At 45.8% G+C, this 13,885-nt stretch overlaps 1 protein-coding gene across 1 annotated transcript in view; it reads left to right on the forward strand.

Moving 5' to 3' along the window:
* The window catches only part of KEL (Kell blood group, metallo-endopeptidase), a 33,685-nt gene extending 20,039 nt beyond the window's left edge, over window positions 1–13,646 (forward strand). The window contains exons 8-18 of the mRNA XM_019548509.1: window positions 367–512; window positions 1,363–1,489; window positions 2,067–2,177; window positions 3,357–3,455; window positions 5,574–5,651; window positions 6,096–6,199; window positions 6,577–6,687; window positions 8,892–8,959; window positions 9,233–9,399; window positions 10,385–10,480; window positions 12,309–13,646. Coding sequence (XP_019404054.1) covers window positions 367–512; window positions 1,363–1,489; window positions 2,067–2,177; window positions 3,357–3,455; window positions 5,574–5,651; window positions 6,096–6,199; window positions 6,577–6,687; window positions 8,892–8,959; window positions 9,233–9,399; window positions 10,385–10,480; window positions 12,309–12,485 — 1,284 coding nt within the window. The 3' untranslated portion in view covers window positions 12,486–13,646. The remainder of the gene's footprint in view (window positions 1–366; window positions 513–1,362; window positions 1,490–2,066; window positions 2,178–3,356; window positions 3,456–5,573; window positions 5,652–6,095; window positions 6,200–6,576; window positions 6,688–8,891; window positions 8,960–9,232; window positions 9,400–10,384; window positions 10,481–12,308) is intronic.
* The last annotated feature ends 239 nt before the right edge of the window (window positions 13,647–13,885 follow it).

Genomic DNA, 13,885 nt, shown 5'->3' on the forward strand with positions numbered 1-13,885 from the left:
CTGCAGCATGAGGAAGGCTGCACATATACTTTCCACTTCTCCAAGACTCAGGTGGGAGGGGAGGGGAGGTGCCTTTTGCAGGGGCCAGCCAGAAATTGCCATCTCTTTCTCTCACTCCTGGAGTCTCCTTTCCCACTGAGCTGCCCCAGCAATCTGCTGGGGCTGGTCATCCCTGGTCCCATGGTGGTGTTCCCATCCTCACACTCAGACCTGATATTTCCCTCCCTGTGTTATCCCTGCCTACCCAGCTCAGCCTGGGAGGGTGCCCTCTGCTGGCAAGAAGGAAGCCAGTGCCATATGCTGCCATACAGTCCTGGGGGTTTGCAGGGAGTTGACCTGTCAGCCCATCTATTGTTTTGCCTTTAGGAAAAGGCCCCAGCCATTGACTGGCTGTCATGTCTAGAGGCAGCCTTCTATCCTGTGCAGCTGAGTCTCTCCCAGCCCATTGTGGTTCATGACATGGACTACTTGAAGAACATGTCACGGCTGATCATAGAGTGGCAGGACAGGAGGTAGGAGTTCATGCTCATTACCATCTCCATTATGCCTCCAGACCGGGATGCTGTGATAGCTTCAGATGTGGTGAATGCAGCATGACTGACTAGACCAGTATTCTGAAGGGGAACTACTAAAGAAAGGTTTGGAGGGTGATGCAGCAGGTACTTCTTCCACAGGCAGTCATGAAGTAGTAGGCAGACATATAGAGCCAGATCTTGTCCTACTTTCTAGGCACATAAGTAGACTAAGGCACCTAGGGCTGTAAACAGATGCCATAATTGTCCTGGGAGAAAGCTGTTTGTCCTGGGATTGTACAGATGTACATATTCAATGTCTCTCTGAAGTGTGCTAGATAAAATGCACTGGCACTTTTTTCCATTGTACATCCTCACAGGACTCCTGTTTTGATCTGAGACACACTCTGCAACAATAACTCCTGGATCAAATGAGGTGTCTTTTTGTGCCCACAAGTGATCCTATTCTACCCTGGTTGGATCCCTGAAAAACTGTTAATGCAAAAGGTGGGAGGGTCCTCCACCTATTCCTCACTGCCTTTTGTGCATAGGGGTAAGATCATGGTATGGTACAAGAGTTGCTTCATTAATGAACCTATGTGGAGTTGAGCAGGGTGGAATAGAATTGCACTTAGGAGCCCATGCCCACTTAGATGCCCAACAGACAGGGTAGAATCTGGCCCATTGTTGTCCAGTTCTAAACTGCAGGTGTTCAGAAGTATTATTGTTTAAACAGTGACCCTAGCCCAACAAAGCTGCAGCTACATTTTAGTTCTGGGCAAATTGGTCCTTATCTATTAAGTGTACATATGAATGTCCTACTACCCTATATGATTTTTTCTTTGCCTAGCACCCTGCAGATCTATATGATACTTCACATGGTGACGAATCTCTCTCCAGCCCTGGACAGCCGGTTCCAAGATGCACGCCAGGAGCTGATGAAGAAGCTTCTTGGACCAAGAGAAGAGTTGGGGATGGTGAGTCAGCTTCCCGTCAGATTCCTTGGCAGCTGTCATGAACCATTCCCACTTTCTGCAACCTCTCAGGGTGGGGTTTCTCAGGTCAGGTGTTGGGGCAAAGAGGAAAGAAGGAGGAGCTGGCCATGCCAGCAGCAACATTTCCAGTATCTGTTCCCTTAGAATTGATACTGTGGATTGTGGCCATCCTGCACAGCCCCCTATCTACTCCATTCCCAGTATCCAATCCACTCTTTGAAGCTTCCACAAAAGCAGAGGCTGGGGGACAATATACTGGTGGGCAGCTTCCCCCTTGCTCTTCTTAACCTGGATAACAAATCCCTTCCCTTATCAGCCCTTACTCCTGGGGCTATGATGTTGACATGACATTTTTCGAGGCACTCAGAGGCTTTTGCATTTAATAAAAATATAGACAAAAATTAAACCAAATGCTGGATTATTCATTGCCATCCCTACTACAAAACAACATGCATTCAACCAGTGTCTCTTCTGCCTGTGTGTTTCTTTGCCTTCCCTCTCCACATATCTTTGCTGTTGTCCTTCCCTGTGTCTTTATCATTCTCTCTCTGCCTCCCAGGTACAAAACAGTCGCTGGCAGAAATGCCTGAGTGAGACCAGCATCTTTTTTGAGCCTGTCCTTGGAGAGATGATGGTGCAAGAAATTTTTCCTCCAGAGGCCAAGGAACTCGTAGGTATTTTCTTCCCCCACCCCAAACATGAATGCAGCTTCCCTCGTACCCTGATGAGGTGACACTCTCAAGGTCAGGTCACCCCCTTATTCCCTCTCTTTAGTTACATACCTCCCATCTTTCTTTGAGGCTTGGATGGACTTAGTGCTAGAATAATCAGTCTAAGGATCTCAGTGTGTACAGCTTGGTACTCATGCATGACCCTCCAATGACAGCCCACAGGAAGAGCACTTATGACCAACCCTAGCATGGAAACCAGATTGGCAGTCCCTGTACCTGTCAGTCATCTTGGCCCAAGATGCTGACATGAAATGTTTTGAGGCACTTGGAGGTTTAGCAGTATAGTCTGAGCAGGACTCATGAGTAACAATAACAGACTCACGTGCCAGGGCTTCAGAGTGGTCCTACAACCAAAAACAAATCTGTAGGCAGAGGTGAAGAGAAATGCTTTTGTTAAGATATTAGATTTCTATTCCCAGGTAGGTTAGCATATGCAGTGAATGGATGAAGGCTTTCCAATATGTGAAATGAAAAATGCCATTAAAAAGAGGAAGCAGAACAGCAAGAGACTGAGGCCATTGGGCGGGGAGGGGAAGAAATGAAGGAATAAAGAAGGGGAAGAAAAGACACAGAGTACTGTATGTGTTATACATGAAAGTATGGTTCTTGTCATTTGGGGCAGCCTTGAAGCAAGTCTGTTGGACTTTATCCAGGTTGGGGTTGGGTTTAGAGTCATCTTGAGGGAAGCAACCTCCTGTCTGCTATGTCAGGTGTCCCACTGCCCTCTTATTCAAGCAGTAGAGATGTTTCTAGGTCCTGTGCTCTTCCATGATAGGAGAGCTGAAGTTCAGGAAGGAATGGACATATGGTTGGGTTCCCCTCTCACCTAAGACAGGCAGTGAAGAAAGGAGATGTCCTGTGCATACCTGGGGCGCAGCAAGTGGGTAGTATGAAGAGAAGAAGTACATGTTTAAATGGATTGGTAGAATGAATTATCTTCAAGCTTCAGGAGAAGTGTCCTCCCTAGATCTGGGTTGTAGTGGGCCTGGGGCAATGGGGCAAGGTGGTTGCCCAGTACTGAATGACCACAAGCCCTAATCTCTCAAGCCAAGTGAGGCATTGCCTCCAGAGCACCTGTTTTCCATAGGCCTGATCAGGCTTTTTTTTCCCTTTGGAAGGCTGAAAAGATTTTCTCTGAGGTCCAAAATGCCCTCCAGAGCCGGCTGGATCAGGTGGGATGGATGGATGAGGAAACCCGACAAGAGGCCAAAAGCAAGGTGTGTGTGGAAGTCACAAACTAATCAGGCCTTCAATTCCCAATAACCTCTGCAAAAGAGATAGGGGCCTGTATATACATATACTATGAAATATGTGCATTGGTATATCTCCCTATATAGATGCTCTTACACTTACATGCTTGACCTAATTAGGCACGTGAAGGCTGTCCATATACACATGACCACACCCCTGGCATGTCTGGCTGTGCAAAATTTTGCCACCAGTTTTGTTTCAACCCGTTTCAAGGTCGAAACAGCAGAATCAAAATGGAACAGATACGGTTGAAACAGCCTCAAAACAAAGCTAGGCAAGTCAAAACGTTTTGCCGTTTCGACGCTGTTTTGATGTATCGCCCATAGGCTATAATGGGGAAGGTTAAAACAGCCTATAACTGTCATGTCTGGCCAGATTTAGATGAAACTTTCAGGAATGGTAGCCCTTTCTACAGGCATGAAGTCTGCCGTGTTTTAAGGAGATAGGTGCAGGGGTTTCTGGGAAACCGCACCTCAAATTCTTAAAAGCAAAACTCATGTCATGTGTTAAACCACAGCAGGGTCAAAACTGCAGGCATGCTAGCCCCTGCTGAGGCCACAAAGCCTGCCAAGTTTAAGAAGATAGGTGTAAGGGTTTGGGGGAAACTGCACCTCAAGCTGTGGACAAGCAAAACTCACGACATGGGTGACACTGTGTGTGTTAAGGCACAGCAGGGTGAAAGCTGTAGGGATGGTAGCCTCCACTGAGGCCACAAAGCCTGCCAGCTGTCGAGAAATAGGTGCAGGGGTTCTGGGTTTTGAGGCCCTGCACCCCTAGCTGCTGACAAGCAAAACTCGTGTCATGGGTGCTTGTGCAACTGTGTCTGTCTTGGGACACAGTATGAACATGAGCCAGCAGTGTGATGCTATAGCCAGCAGGGCCAACAATATGCTGGAATACATCAATTGATGCATCTCCAGCAAAAACATTGCAAAGAAGTGATTCTCCTGCTCCACTCAGCACTGGTGAGACCACAGCTGGAGTACTGCATCTAGTTCTGGGCACCACACTTTAACAAGGACGTGGACAAACTTGAGAGCGTCCAGAGAAGGGCTACCTATATGGTCAGAGACTTGCACAGCAAGCCATACAAGGAAAGGCCGAGGGACCTGGGCCTCTTCAGCCTGAAAAAGAGAAGGCTGACAGGAGACTTGGTAGCAGCTTACCACTACTTCAGAAGCGTACATCTATGGCTCAGTGTACAACTATTCACCAGGGCACCCTTGGGGAAAACTAGGAGTAATGGTCACAGTCTGGAGACCCTAGTTGTGAAGTAGTTTTTCCTAATGTTGAGCCTGTCATGAGCCTGAAATGATCTTCCAGGAGTTTGTGACTATAACTCCTAGTTTTCCCCAAGGGTGCCTTGGTGAACAGTTGTTCACCAAGCCCTCGATGTACGCTTCTGGTATAGTGGTAAGCTGCTACCAAGTCCCCTCTCAGCCTTCTCTTTTGTCCTTTCTGGCCTGATTTGGAGGAAACATGCAGAAATGGTAGCCCCATCTGAGGGCATAAAGTGTGCTGAGTTTCAAGAAGATAGGTGCAGGGCTGTTTTGACCTTCCCCATTATATCCTATGGGCGAAACGTCAAAACAGCATTGAAACGGCAAAACGTTTTGACGGAACAGAACAGCCATTTTGACTTGAAACAAAAGTCAAAATGAAACACTGTTCTGTTGAAACACTGGTTGAAATGAAACACTTCCATTTTGCACAGCCCTATTGGCATGTGTATTTGGAGATGCTCAGTGCTTCTTCACAAGCATCGCCTCTTACATATCACAAAATACGCATGTACATACCAGCTTCCACGTGTGGGGAGAGAAAAGTATAAAGCTACCAAAGGAAGCATTTGCATTAGAAGAGTGATAGACTTTTACCAGGGCAGCACTAGGCTTAGGGCCACCAGGTTTGAAAAGGAGAAAAGTGAAAGGAAAAAGTGTCATAGAGAGCAGCCAACAGAATAGCTCTGAATGCAATGGAGCTAATGGAGAAGGCTTGTTTACCCTCCACTGAAATTCAGCATTAAGGGGGAAAGCAACACAGAGATGACCTTGCAGGTAATGCTTGTCTTGTTATGATTTAAGGTTTCAAAGGTCCGGGTGGAGATTGGCTATCCAGACTACATCCTCCAAACCGCTGAAGTGGACAAGGAGTATAAGAATGTGAGATGTACACTACAAATGTACCTTTCTTATTACGGACAGCGTACTGGTACCAGGCCCTACAGCATCTGCTGCTGACAGAGACTGGGGACAACGGGTGTAGACATAGCTCACATGGCACTCCTCTTCCTTCCTTCTTCCCTCCTCTTTCTGAAAGAGATCAGCTATGGGGAAACTGGGTGTGAGCCTGTTCATCACCTTGTGTGCTCTGCTTGTGCTCTGGTAATATCTCTTGGGATCCTTTAGCACATACGAGGCAGGAGATCTTTGAGGTGTGTACAGCAGAGACAACATTTTCCTGATTTGTCCTTTGAATAAACCTCACAGACAGCCTTTTCTTTAAGCTGTTTCTTTCCCTACCACCTTTCCCTGATTCATTTTTTTCCTCTCTCTTGCTCTTCCCTGATCTTTGACACTTTCTTTTGTCTCCTTCTCTCTCCTTAGCTGAAGATCAATGAAGACACTTTTTTCCTCAATGTGGTAGCCTCCCTGAAGGCCCAGAGGGAAAGTTTCTCCCAAAAGCTCCTTTATCCACTCTCACAGGATAGGTGCGTGTTAGTCATTTGGGAGTGAAGCAGGGGAGGGATTCATGTGTGTCAGGGATAGATTATAGGATGACTGTTGGTTGTAGGTGCAATATAGAAGGTACAATAGAGTCAAGAAGATTTGAGCTAGCAAATAGGAATGAGTTAAGGCAATGTGGAGAGAGGATGTTCTTGTTGGGAAAGCATGTGCATGAGTACTAGATGTTCTGGGTTCATATTCCTGTTTTACCACCTACTTTCTATAAGAGATTCTGCAGAGGAGTCCTACTCCACTACCACAACGGCGTGGTCTGGGGAGGGAAGGGGCTGGGACAGAGAGAGAGCTGGGACACTGGGAATTAACATTGTATACCTTTCCTCTTCTCTTTTTGTGAATCTAGCTGGAAGGTGGTCCCCTGGTCAGTCCGTTCCTACTATTCGCTGAGGAACCATGCTGTGGTCTTCCCTGCGGGGATGTTCCGTAGCCCATTCTTCCACACCAGGTTCCCCAGGTATGGAGACGCTGCAAAGCCCACAGCAAGCCTGTTAGCTATGTGTCATCTCTTTTGCACTTACACTACAAAAATGGTCATTTACTGCAGCAGACCAGAAAAGTCCTTCATGCTTTGCCTTTAAAAAAAAACCCTCAAAAAACTTGAAAGAGGAATACAAAAACAATGTTGCTTTTACTAAAGCCAAGTGAATACTATCTAATTGAGTTCTCATGCCCTCATGGCTCAGAATATGATAGAAAGGGAAAAATGAGTCTCAACAGAAAGACTGTGAGGACCTACTGGGCATCTAAGTAGGCTTAGGACACCTCAGGTAATTCTATTCCATCCTACTCAAGTCCAGAAAATCCATTCATGTGTCTATTTATGTGATGCACTAGCATTTGACACTTCAGACTGAGTCACAAAAAGCAGTGAGGAGGAGGGCAGACCTACCCACCTTTTGCATTAACTTTTTTCAGACTCAAGGAGGGGAAATAAAATAGCACTTAGGCACCCAGTGGGTAGACGAAGGTTTGTCTCAGTCTCTGAGCCCATTGTTTTCTTACTGGAAAATAAGAACATACTATTGCCTGGATTCCCAGACTGAAATACAGGACCCTTGTTACATAACATCCCACCCAGCATATTTACACATGGACACAACAGAATTCAGCTCTCCCTTTATAAAAAAAAGACACACTTCTTTTAAGCAACCCCTTTTTGCATTATGAGGCAAGTATGCCTCCGCGTGAACCATCAACTCTTTGGCACGGTGGAAATGTACAGAGTATAATTTTGTTCTCTGATTCTAATGAGAACATTTCTGCCAAGCAACCACTGTGACACTGAGTGATCAAATAAGGCAAAGATCACTGTAAGGCATTGCTTTATGTCACGTTTCTTTTTCCAGAGGAAATGGATGCTCAGACTTATTAAATTCTCATTATATAAAAAGGCTGTCATTAAGTGAAGGTGTTCAAGTTGAAATGAAACAGGTAGTCTGATTAATATAATTCTTCTTGGTCTATGGTGATTTCCCATCACCAACTGTATAACCCACCTCAGCACACTCAGTGACTCATAAAACTCATTAGGATGTCAAGAATGAAATAGAGCTCAAAAGAATAATGGCTAGAGAAATATATTTCCCAGCACTATGTTCTTACAATGGATGCATCAGTAATATCTGAAAAAACAGTACCTTTTAATTCAGTAGAGTTCCCCACCATATTTAGAGTCACATCTACTGAATAACATGAGACAGAAATGATTATTTAGCTTACCAATGTCAGCCCAGTTGAGCCTATCCATTTGGAGTTCAGGAGTTATTAAATGGGGCTTCTTTTTTTTTTTTTGGAGTGATCTAACAAACTGGTGTTGTCTCCTTATGGCCCTACCATATAAGCTTTCTTTAAAAAATAGGCTTAATCCAAATGGTGCCAAAATAACCATAGTCTTTAAGGATGAGAACAAAACAGAACCATTGCAATAATAGCCACTCTGAAAGCAAAGGCTCTGAGGGAGTTTTGATCTGCCACAATCATGTCAGTGCTATGTTGACTCTGAAGTTTAATGGTGAATGCATGTACGTCAGTGTTATTTGCTGTTTCATTACTGATCAATATATGTAAGAAATGGAAGAAATGAGAATATAGTAGAAATCTACTGCTGGCAGAGTCTGGCTTTGATGGGTCAAATGGGTGGAACTCTGTTTGTGGGAGTACTGCTACTTTTATTTCCAGTCATCCCTCTGGTGTCCAGCACAACGTTTACATGATTGTGAACTAAGGATGTCTTGTAGAACTGCTCGTGCAACATTTCTGTCTTTACGTTATACCTGTAAGGACATATCTTGAGGACAGCAGAAATGCATAAAGGCAGAATTTCTCTTGCAGACTTTTTCCCTATCAGGAAAAATCAAATAAGAAAAAGATCAGCTTGACTCTCAGATCCTGGGTGGGAGGGGGTTGCTGTGCTGACAGTTTGAAGAATCAGACTCTTACTTGCATTTTTGTTCTGCCCATTTGATCTGAGGGCACTGGGAGGAAAAAAAACCCATGGAGCCATCCTGCAAAGAGTCATTTGTGAGAGTAGTAGGTACTTCATAGAGCCAAAGAGCTGGTAGACATGTTCAGTGGCAGTGCAGAGTCTATCTCCTCCCTTGCCACAAGCCTGGCTTCGCTGCTGATAACCCTTCCCATATTTTTTTTTGTCTTTCTCAGTGCTGTAAACTTTGGAGCCATGGGGGTCTTCATGGCACATGAGCTGCTTCACACATTCTATGACTATGGTGCGTATGGACTGTGGGGAGTATTTAGCATAGTCTCTTCTCCTTGCTCACTGCCAGAGATTGCAGGGGGTTTCCCCCTCTAGAGTGCTGAAACTATCCCCTCCAGGCTGTGCGCCCTATAAGAGGTATAAGTCAAAGGCAAGCTTGGTGAATCTAAAGAGAATCAATCCCAGACCATGTTCACTATTCAGGACAATGAACTAAGTGGTAAAGGGACTTCCTAGTGGACACTGGTATTGCACTGACCTTCCAGGTTTTCCCTATTCTCCACAGTGCTACCAGACACCTGTTCCAGATGCAATAGGACGGTACTGGTGCAAGAAATAGACTGCCTCGTGAAACAATATGAGAGCTACTCTCTGCAGGGTCTGCAGGTCAATGGTACTTTCACGCTGTTGGAGAATGCAGCTGACACTGGGGGACTCACCATTGCCTACCAGGTATCACAGTCCACCTTCTGTTCTAGTTTTATATGCTACCCATACAAGTCTACCAGTTCCCCTCACTCCTGCCCTGCAACCCCAGTCCTAGACCTTTTTATTCCACTAGAGAGGGGTTCCCAAACTGGTATGTGTATCCCTGCAGGTATGCAAAACAACTCTATGGAGTATGCAAGAGAAGCTGTGTAATGGCTGATTTAGCTCGCATTATAATAATAATAATTGGCATGTAAAGCATTAAAATATAAATTGTATGCTGGTAAGGGTATGTGGGCAACTGGTAAATCTGGAAGGGGCATGCAATAAGAAAAAGTTTGGGAACCTCTGCACTACAGCCATTTGTGCATACAATAAAGGGTTACTGTTTTAAGCTGAAAAAGTCTCCAGGAACTAAGCTACTTCCCTTCAATTTTAAATGTCTCCTGACATGGGTGAACAGGAGCCCTCTAGTCTTTGGAGGGCAAAAACTTTCACTGTGTGTTCTGTAAAATAGAACAGAAAAATTCTCCTTCAGCTTTCCCATAAGAGGAAAAGTGTGAAGCTTAATTAACATTATGGTCTCTCATATACTTTGTGATCCTTAGATGGAAAACATTAGTAATATGCTAGGTATTTCAACTGTTATTCAAGCATAGGTGACTCAATTTAAATCGCTTTCATACCTTCAGGATAGAGTCATTCTTGTCTCATCTTGTGGCTCTCTGCTGCCACTGTATGGTAATGTCTGGAAAGAGAAGCAAAAATAATAACAGAAAATAGTGGACTGGCAGTTATAAGCCATCCCAGAGCTAGGGGATTTGATGTCTTTGAAATGGACACTGGACTTCCCAGACAAGTAGGTGTCACCATCCCAGCTTGAAGGATTCTGAAGAGCCTTTGTATTGGAAGAAGAGATTATCTTAATTTGGCTTCTCCTTTTGAGTTAAACTTTAAATGTTTAAGTCTGCCATTTTTATTGTGTTTTTCTCTCTCTCTCTGCCTGCAGGCCTATAAGAACTGGCTGAGAAATCACAAAAAAGAAAGGCATTTCCACCGCACTGGACTTTCGCACCATCAGCTCTTCTACCTGAGCTTTGCCCGTGTAATCAATTTGGTTTTGGTCATGTGGCTCAGTCCAGCTAACTTCCTCTCTTTCTGTCTCTCTTTCTCTTGTTTTTGGTGTCTGATCATCAATACTCCTTTCTTTCTCTATATGCTTCTTTTTCCCTGCTTTACAGCATTGGTTTTGGCTAATTTTTCAGAGATTTAGATTGTTCAGAGGTTTAGAATAGCCCTGCTGCCAATTGCTGTACTTCCCAAGGATGGACCATGAAATAGGAGGAGCCTCAGATCCTTAAATGATTTGAATACATCAGTATTCAGACTTGACTGAAGACATAGGATCAGGACCCTATACTGTGTAGTGAAGCTCACCAACCTAGCAAAGGAATTAGGTTTCAGAGGCAGGGGCCCTGCTGCAAACACCTTCTTGCTCAAGCCCGAGAGTGTTTTCATCCAGTCGTGGAAAAATGAATTGAAAAATTACCAGGCCAGGGATTACAATATCTGTCTGTCTACCCAGTGCCATGATGATGACTGATGATAGTGAAAAAACTTTGCCATCAAAAGATAACTAGGAGTGAGCAGAACTTTAGGTTTGCAGGGGGGTAAAACATGGAGAGGGATCAAAAACACAATTCAGCCTGAAAGATGGGCTTCCAGGAAACAGCTAATCAGATATTTTTGAAGGGGGACTGTAATTATATGGATGGTGGATGAAGTTTCCTTAGGTACCTGTTTAAGGCTTATTCAAATGGAACCCAAGTGGCAAGTAAATAGGGAGCCAGGGCAGGTCACAGGTTTTATGTACCCCAGAGATCAACCTTTGCAATTCTGTGCCAGCCAGAGCATTTGTGAGGTTATTGAGAACAGCCCTGGGCAGAGTGCAGATATGATCCAATCCCAGGGCCCCAGGGGCTGGGTCACTGAAATAAGGTCTTCACTATAGAGGGAACGTAGCACAGCTGCCAGCTTCCTACGAATGAAGTTAGGTTTCCGTAGCATGACCACCTGGGCCTCGAGCAATGGCAGTGGAGCCAATAGGAGCCAGATATCGCAAACCATACACTTGCTGCTCTTTCTGTTTGATAGCCTGCTCTCTACATGTCCTTTCATAGCTTGTGACAAAGTGAGGTGGTGTGCATGAAAGCTTAGGCATCTTGGAATCAGTTAGTCTGTAAGGTGCACTTCTGCCTAACCAGAGGATGGGCCATTGCCTCTTCTGAAGGAGTTTGCCGTGCCCACCCACACCATTTCCATCTCACTTGGGATGAAACAGATCTACACTGTCATTGTTTTAGATGGATAGATCTCATCTGTCGTCCTGCATTGGAACATGGTACTGTCCAGGTGACAGGAAGATGGCATAGATCTTAGTTCCACCTTCACAAATGTGCCACTGTGTCCCCTAGACAGGTGTAACAAACAGAGATGGTGCCCTGGGCACCCCCAGTGAGAGAGTGGGGTGGGGGGCACAGTTCTCAGATAAGCAGCAGGGGAGGGGTGCTCAGGTTATGGGAACAGGGGCCTTGGGGGAGGCAGCAGTCTTACCCCTGCTGGGAACTCCTAAACAGTCCCTGGCTGAGGTGCTGCCGCCACCACTGCTGTGTGCTCTGCCCACCCCAGCTGTTGCTCTTAGAGCAGCAGCAGCACCCAAGGACCAGGTAAGCCCTGAGGCTACTCTTGCTGTCAAGGCACCTCATAACTTGACACTTGGAGTGGATGCCCCTCTCTCCCACCCATAGTTATGCTACCCCTAAATGACAGGGGACAAACTGGAAATTTAGACAACAATTTACATAGGGACCTTTGGCAATCTCACCTCTTTGGGTCTTGTGTTAGTGTAACGTGACTCTTCTGTTGTCCTCCAGGCAATGTGTGGCTGCCAGAGTCCTAAGAACCTGCAGGATTTCCTGAACAGGGATCACCACAGCCCCCTGCCACTGCGAGTCCGTGGCACTCTCAGCAATGCCCAGGACTTTGCCAGGCACTTCCACTGCCCCAGCAGATCGCAAATGAACCCAGCCTCCAAGTGCCACTTCTGGTAATCTACTTGGCCAAGGAAGGGGAAAGAGACTGACTGAGCAGTGGAAATGAGGTCTTGGAGTGTGCACCCACTGGGGATGGGCCATCTTGTTTGGACTTACGTAAAGACACCCTGGTCTAACCTGTTCCTTCCCTTCCCATCTTCTTTACAGTTCCCTCAGCTCTGTTTGCTCCCCAGCTTCTCCTGTTAGAAGGAAATTTTGACCCATATAGCAGGAGGGTAGAAGGTATAGCAGGCCCTTCCCCTAATGTTGTCTACTCTCTGCCTTGCCCTTCAAGGGGCACCAAGCCGAAAGCTTTGCAAAATTAATAGGCTACATTCAGCAGTAGCTCTGAGGGGAGCCTCACATGTGACTATGGACATCACACATGAGGAAGACTAGGAACAGGAGATCTCAGGTCTGCTTCCCCAAGAGCAGGTGGGGAGGCAGAGGAGAAGAGAATCACTGGCCCCTGCTACCAGATGGCAGGGATGAAACACTTGATGAAAGTAACAAAAAATAATCTCTTATTCTTATAAGAGATTTTATATACCAGATAGAGGTAACGGATTAGGAGAAGGAGAGGGCTTATTTAAGGGGAGGGTATAATAAAATAGGCAACAGGCACAGAGCCTTGTGGAAAACTCAATAGGTCAGGGTAAGCATCTAAGTTTCAGTGTCCCTCTGACCATCAAACCATTGATGTTCTCTCATTACTGGCTTTAGATTCATTTTGTGAACCCAATAATGGAATTTTGCTCCTGTTCTTTTTTGCTGTATTGTACTGTGTAAATGAATGTCGGGTATTCATGCAATGTTTGAGAGCAAAGCAAGGAAATATACAGAAATAGCAAGCATGCTGGAAGTTAAAGACGTTACCATTTTTTTTTAAAGCAGCCTGAAACTGTATCTGTTTAGAGGTTCTGATCATTAAGAACTGTATTTAAAAAAAATAGAAACGCATACACACACATACACACAACTAAAATTCACCAGGATTGACCCAAAAACTGTCTGACAGGGTGCAGACTCCTCATTTCATCATAGAATTATCTTGGGAACTAGCCAACTGCCCATCAAAATGACAGGGGAGGGCAGGCGGGGATGGAGCACCGCCACACACCACCCTGTGCCACTGCTGCTTCCTGGGAAGGGGGCGGGGGGGAAGCTTGCACATGGTGGCAGCTGCTGCCACCCACCCTCCCATGCTGCCACCACTCCACATCCAGCCACACACAACCTGCTCCCTGCCACTCTGCATCCAGCCCTGTGCACCCCCCGCATCCTCTGCTGCTCCGTGTCTGGCCCAGCACTCAGAGGCCGATTAATGTCTACTGGGGCCCTGGGCAAACACAAAATTGGAACCCCCTCATCCCCCCAGGAGCTGGGCTGCAAGGGTGGGGGAGCTGGGACCCTTCCTC

Source organism: Crocodylus porosus, unplaced genomic scaffold (assembly GCF_001723895.1).
Source record: "Crocodylus porosus isolate Cpor-Errol unplaced genomic scaffold, CroPor_comp1, whole genome shotgun sequence".
In the NCBI taxonomy this organism is placed as follows: Eukaryota; Metazoa; Chordata; order Crocodylia; family Crocodylidae; genus Crocodylus; species Crocodylus porosus.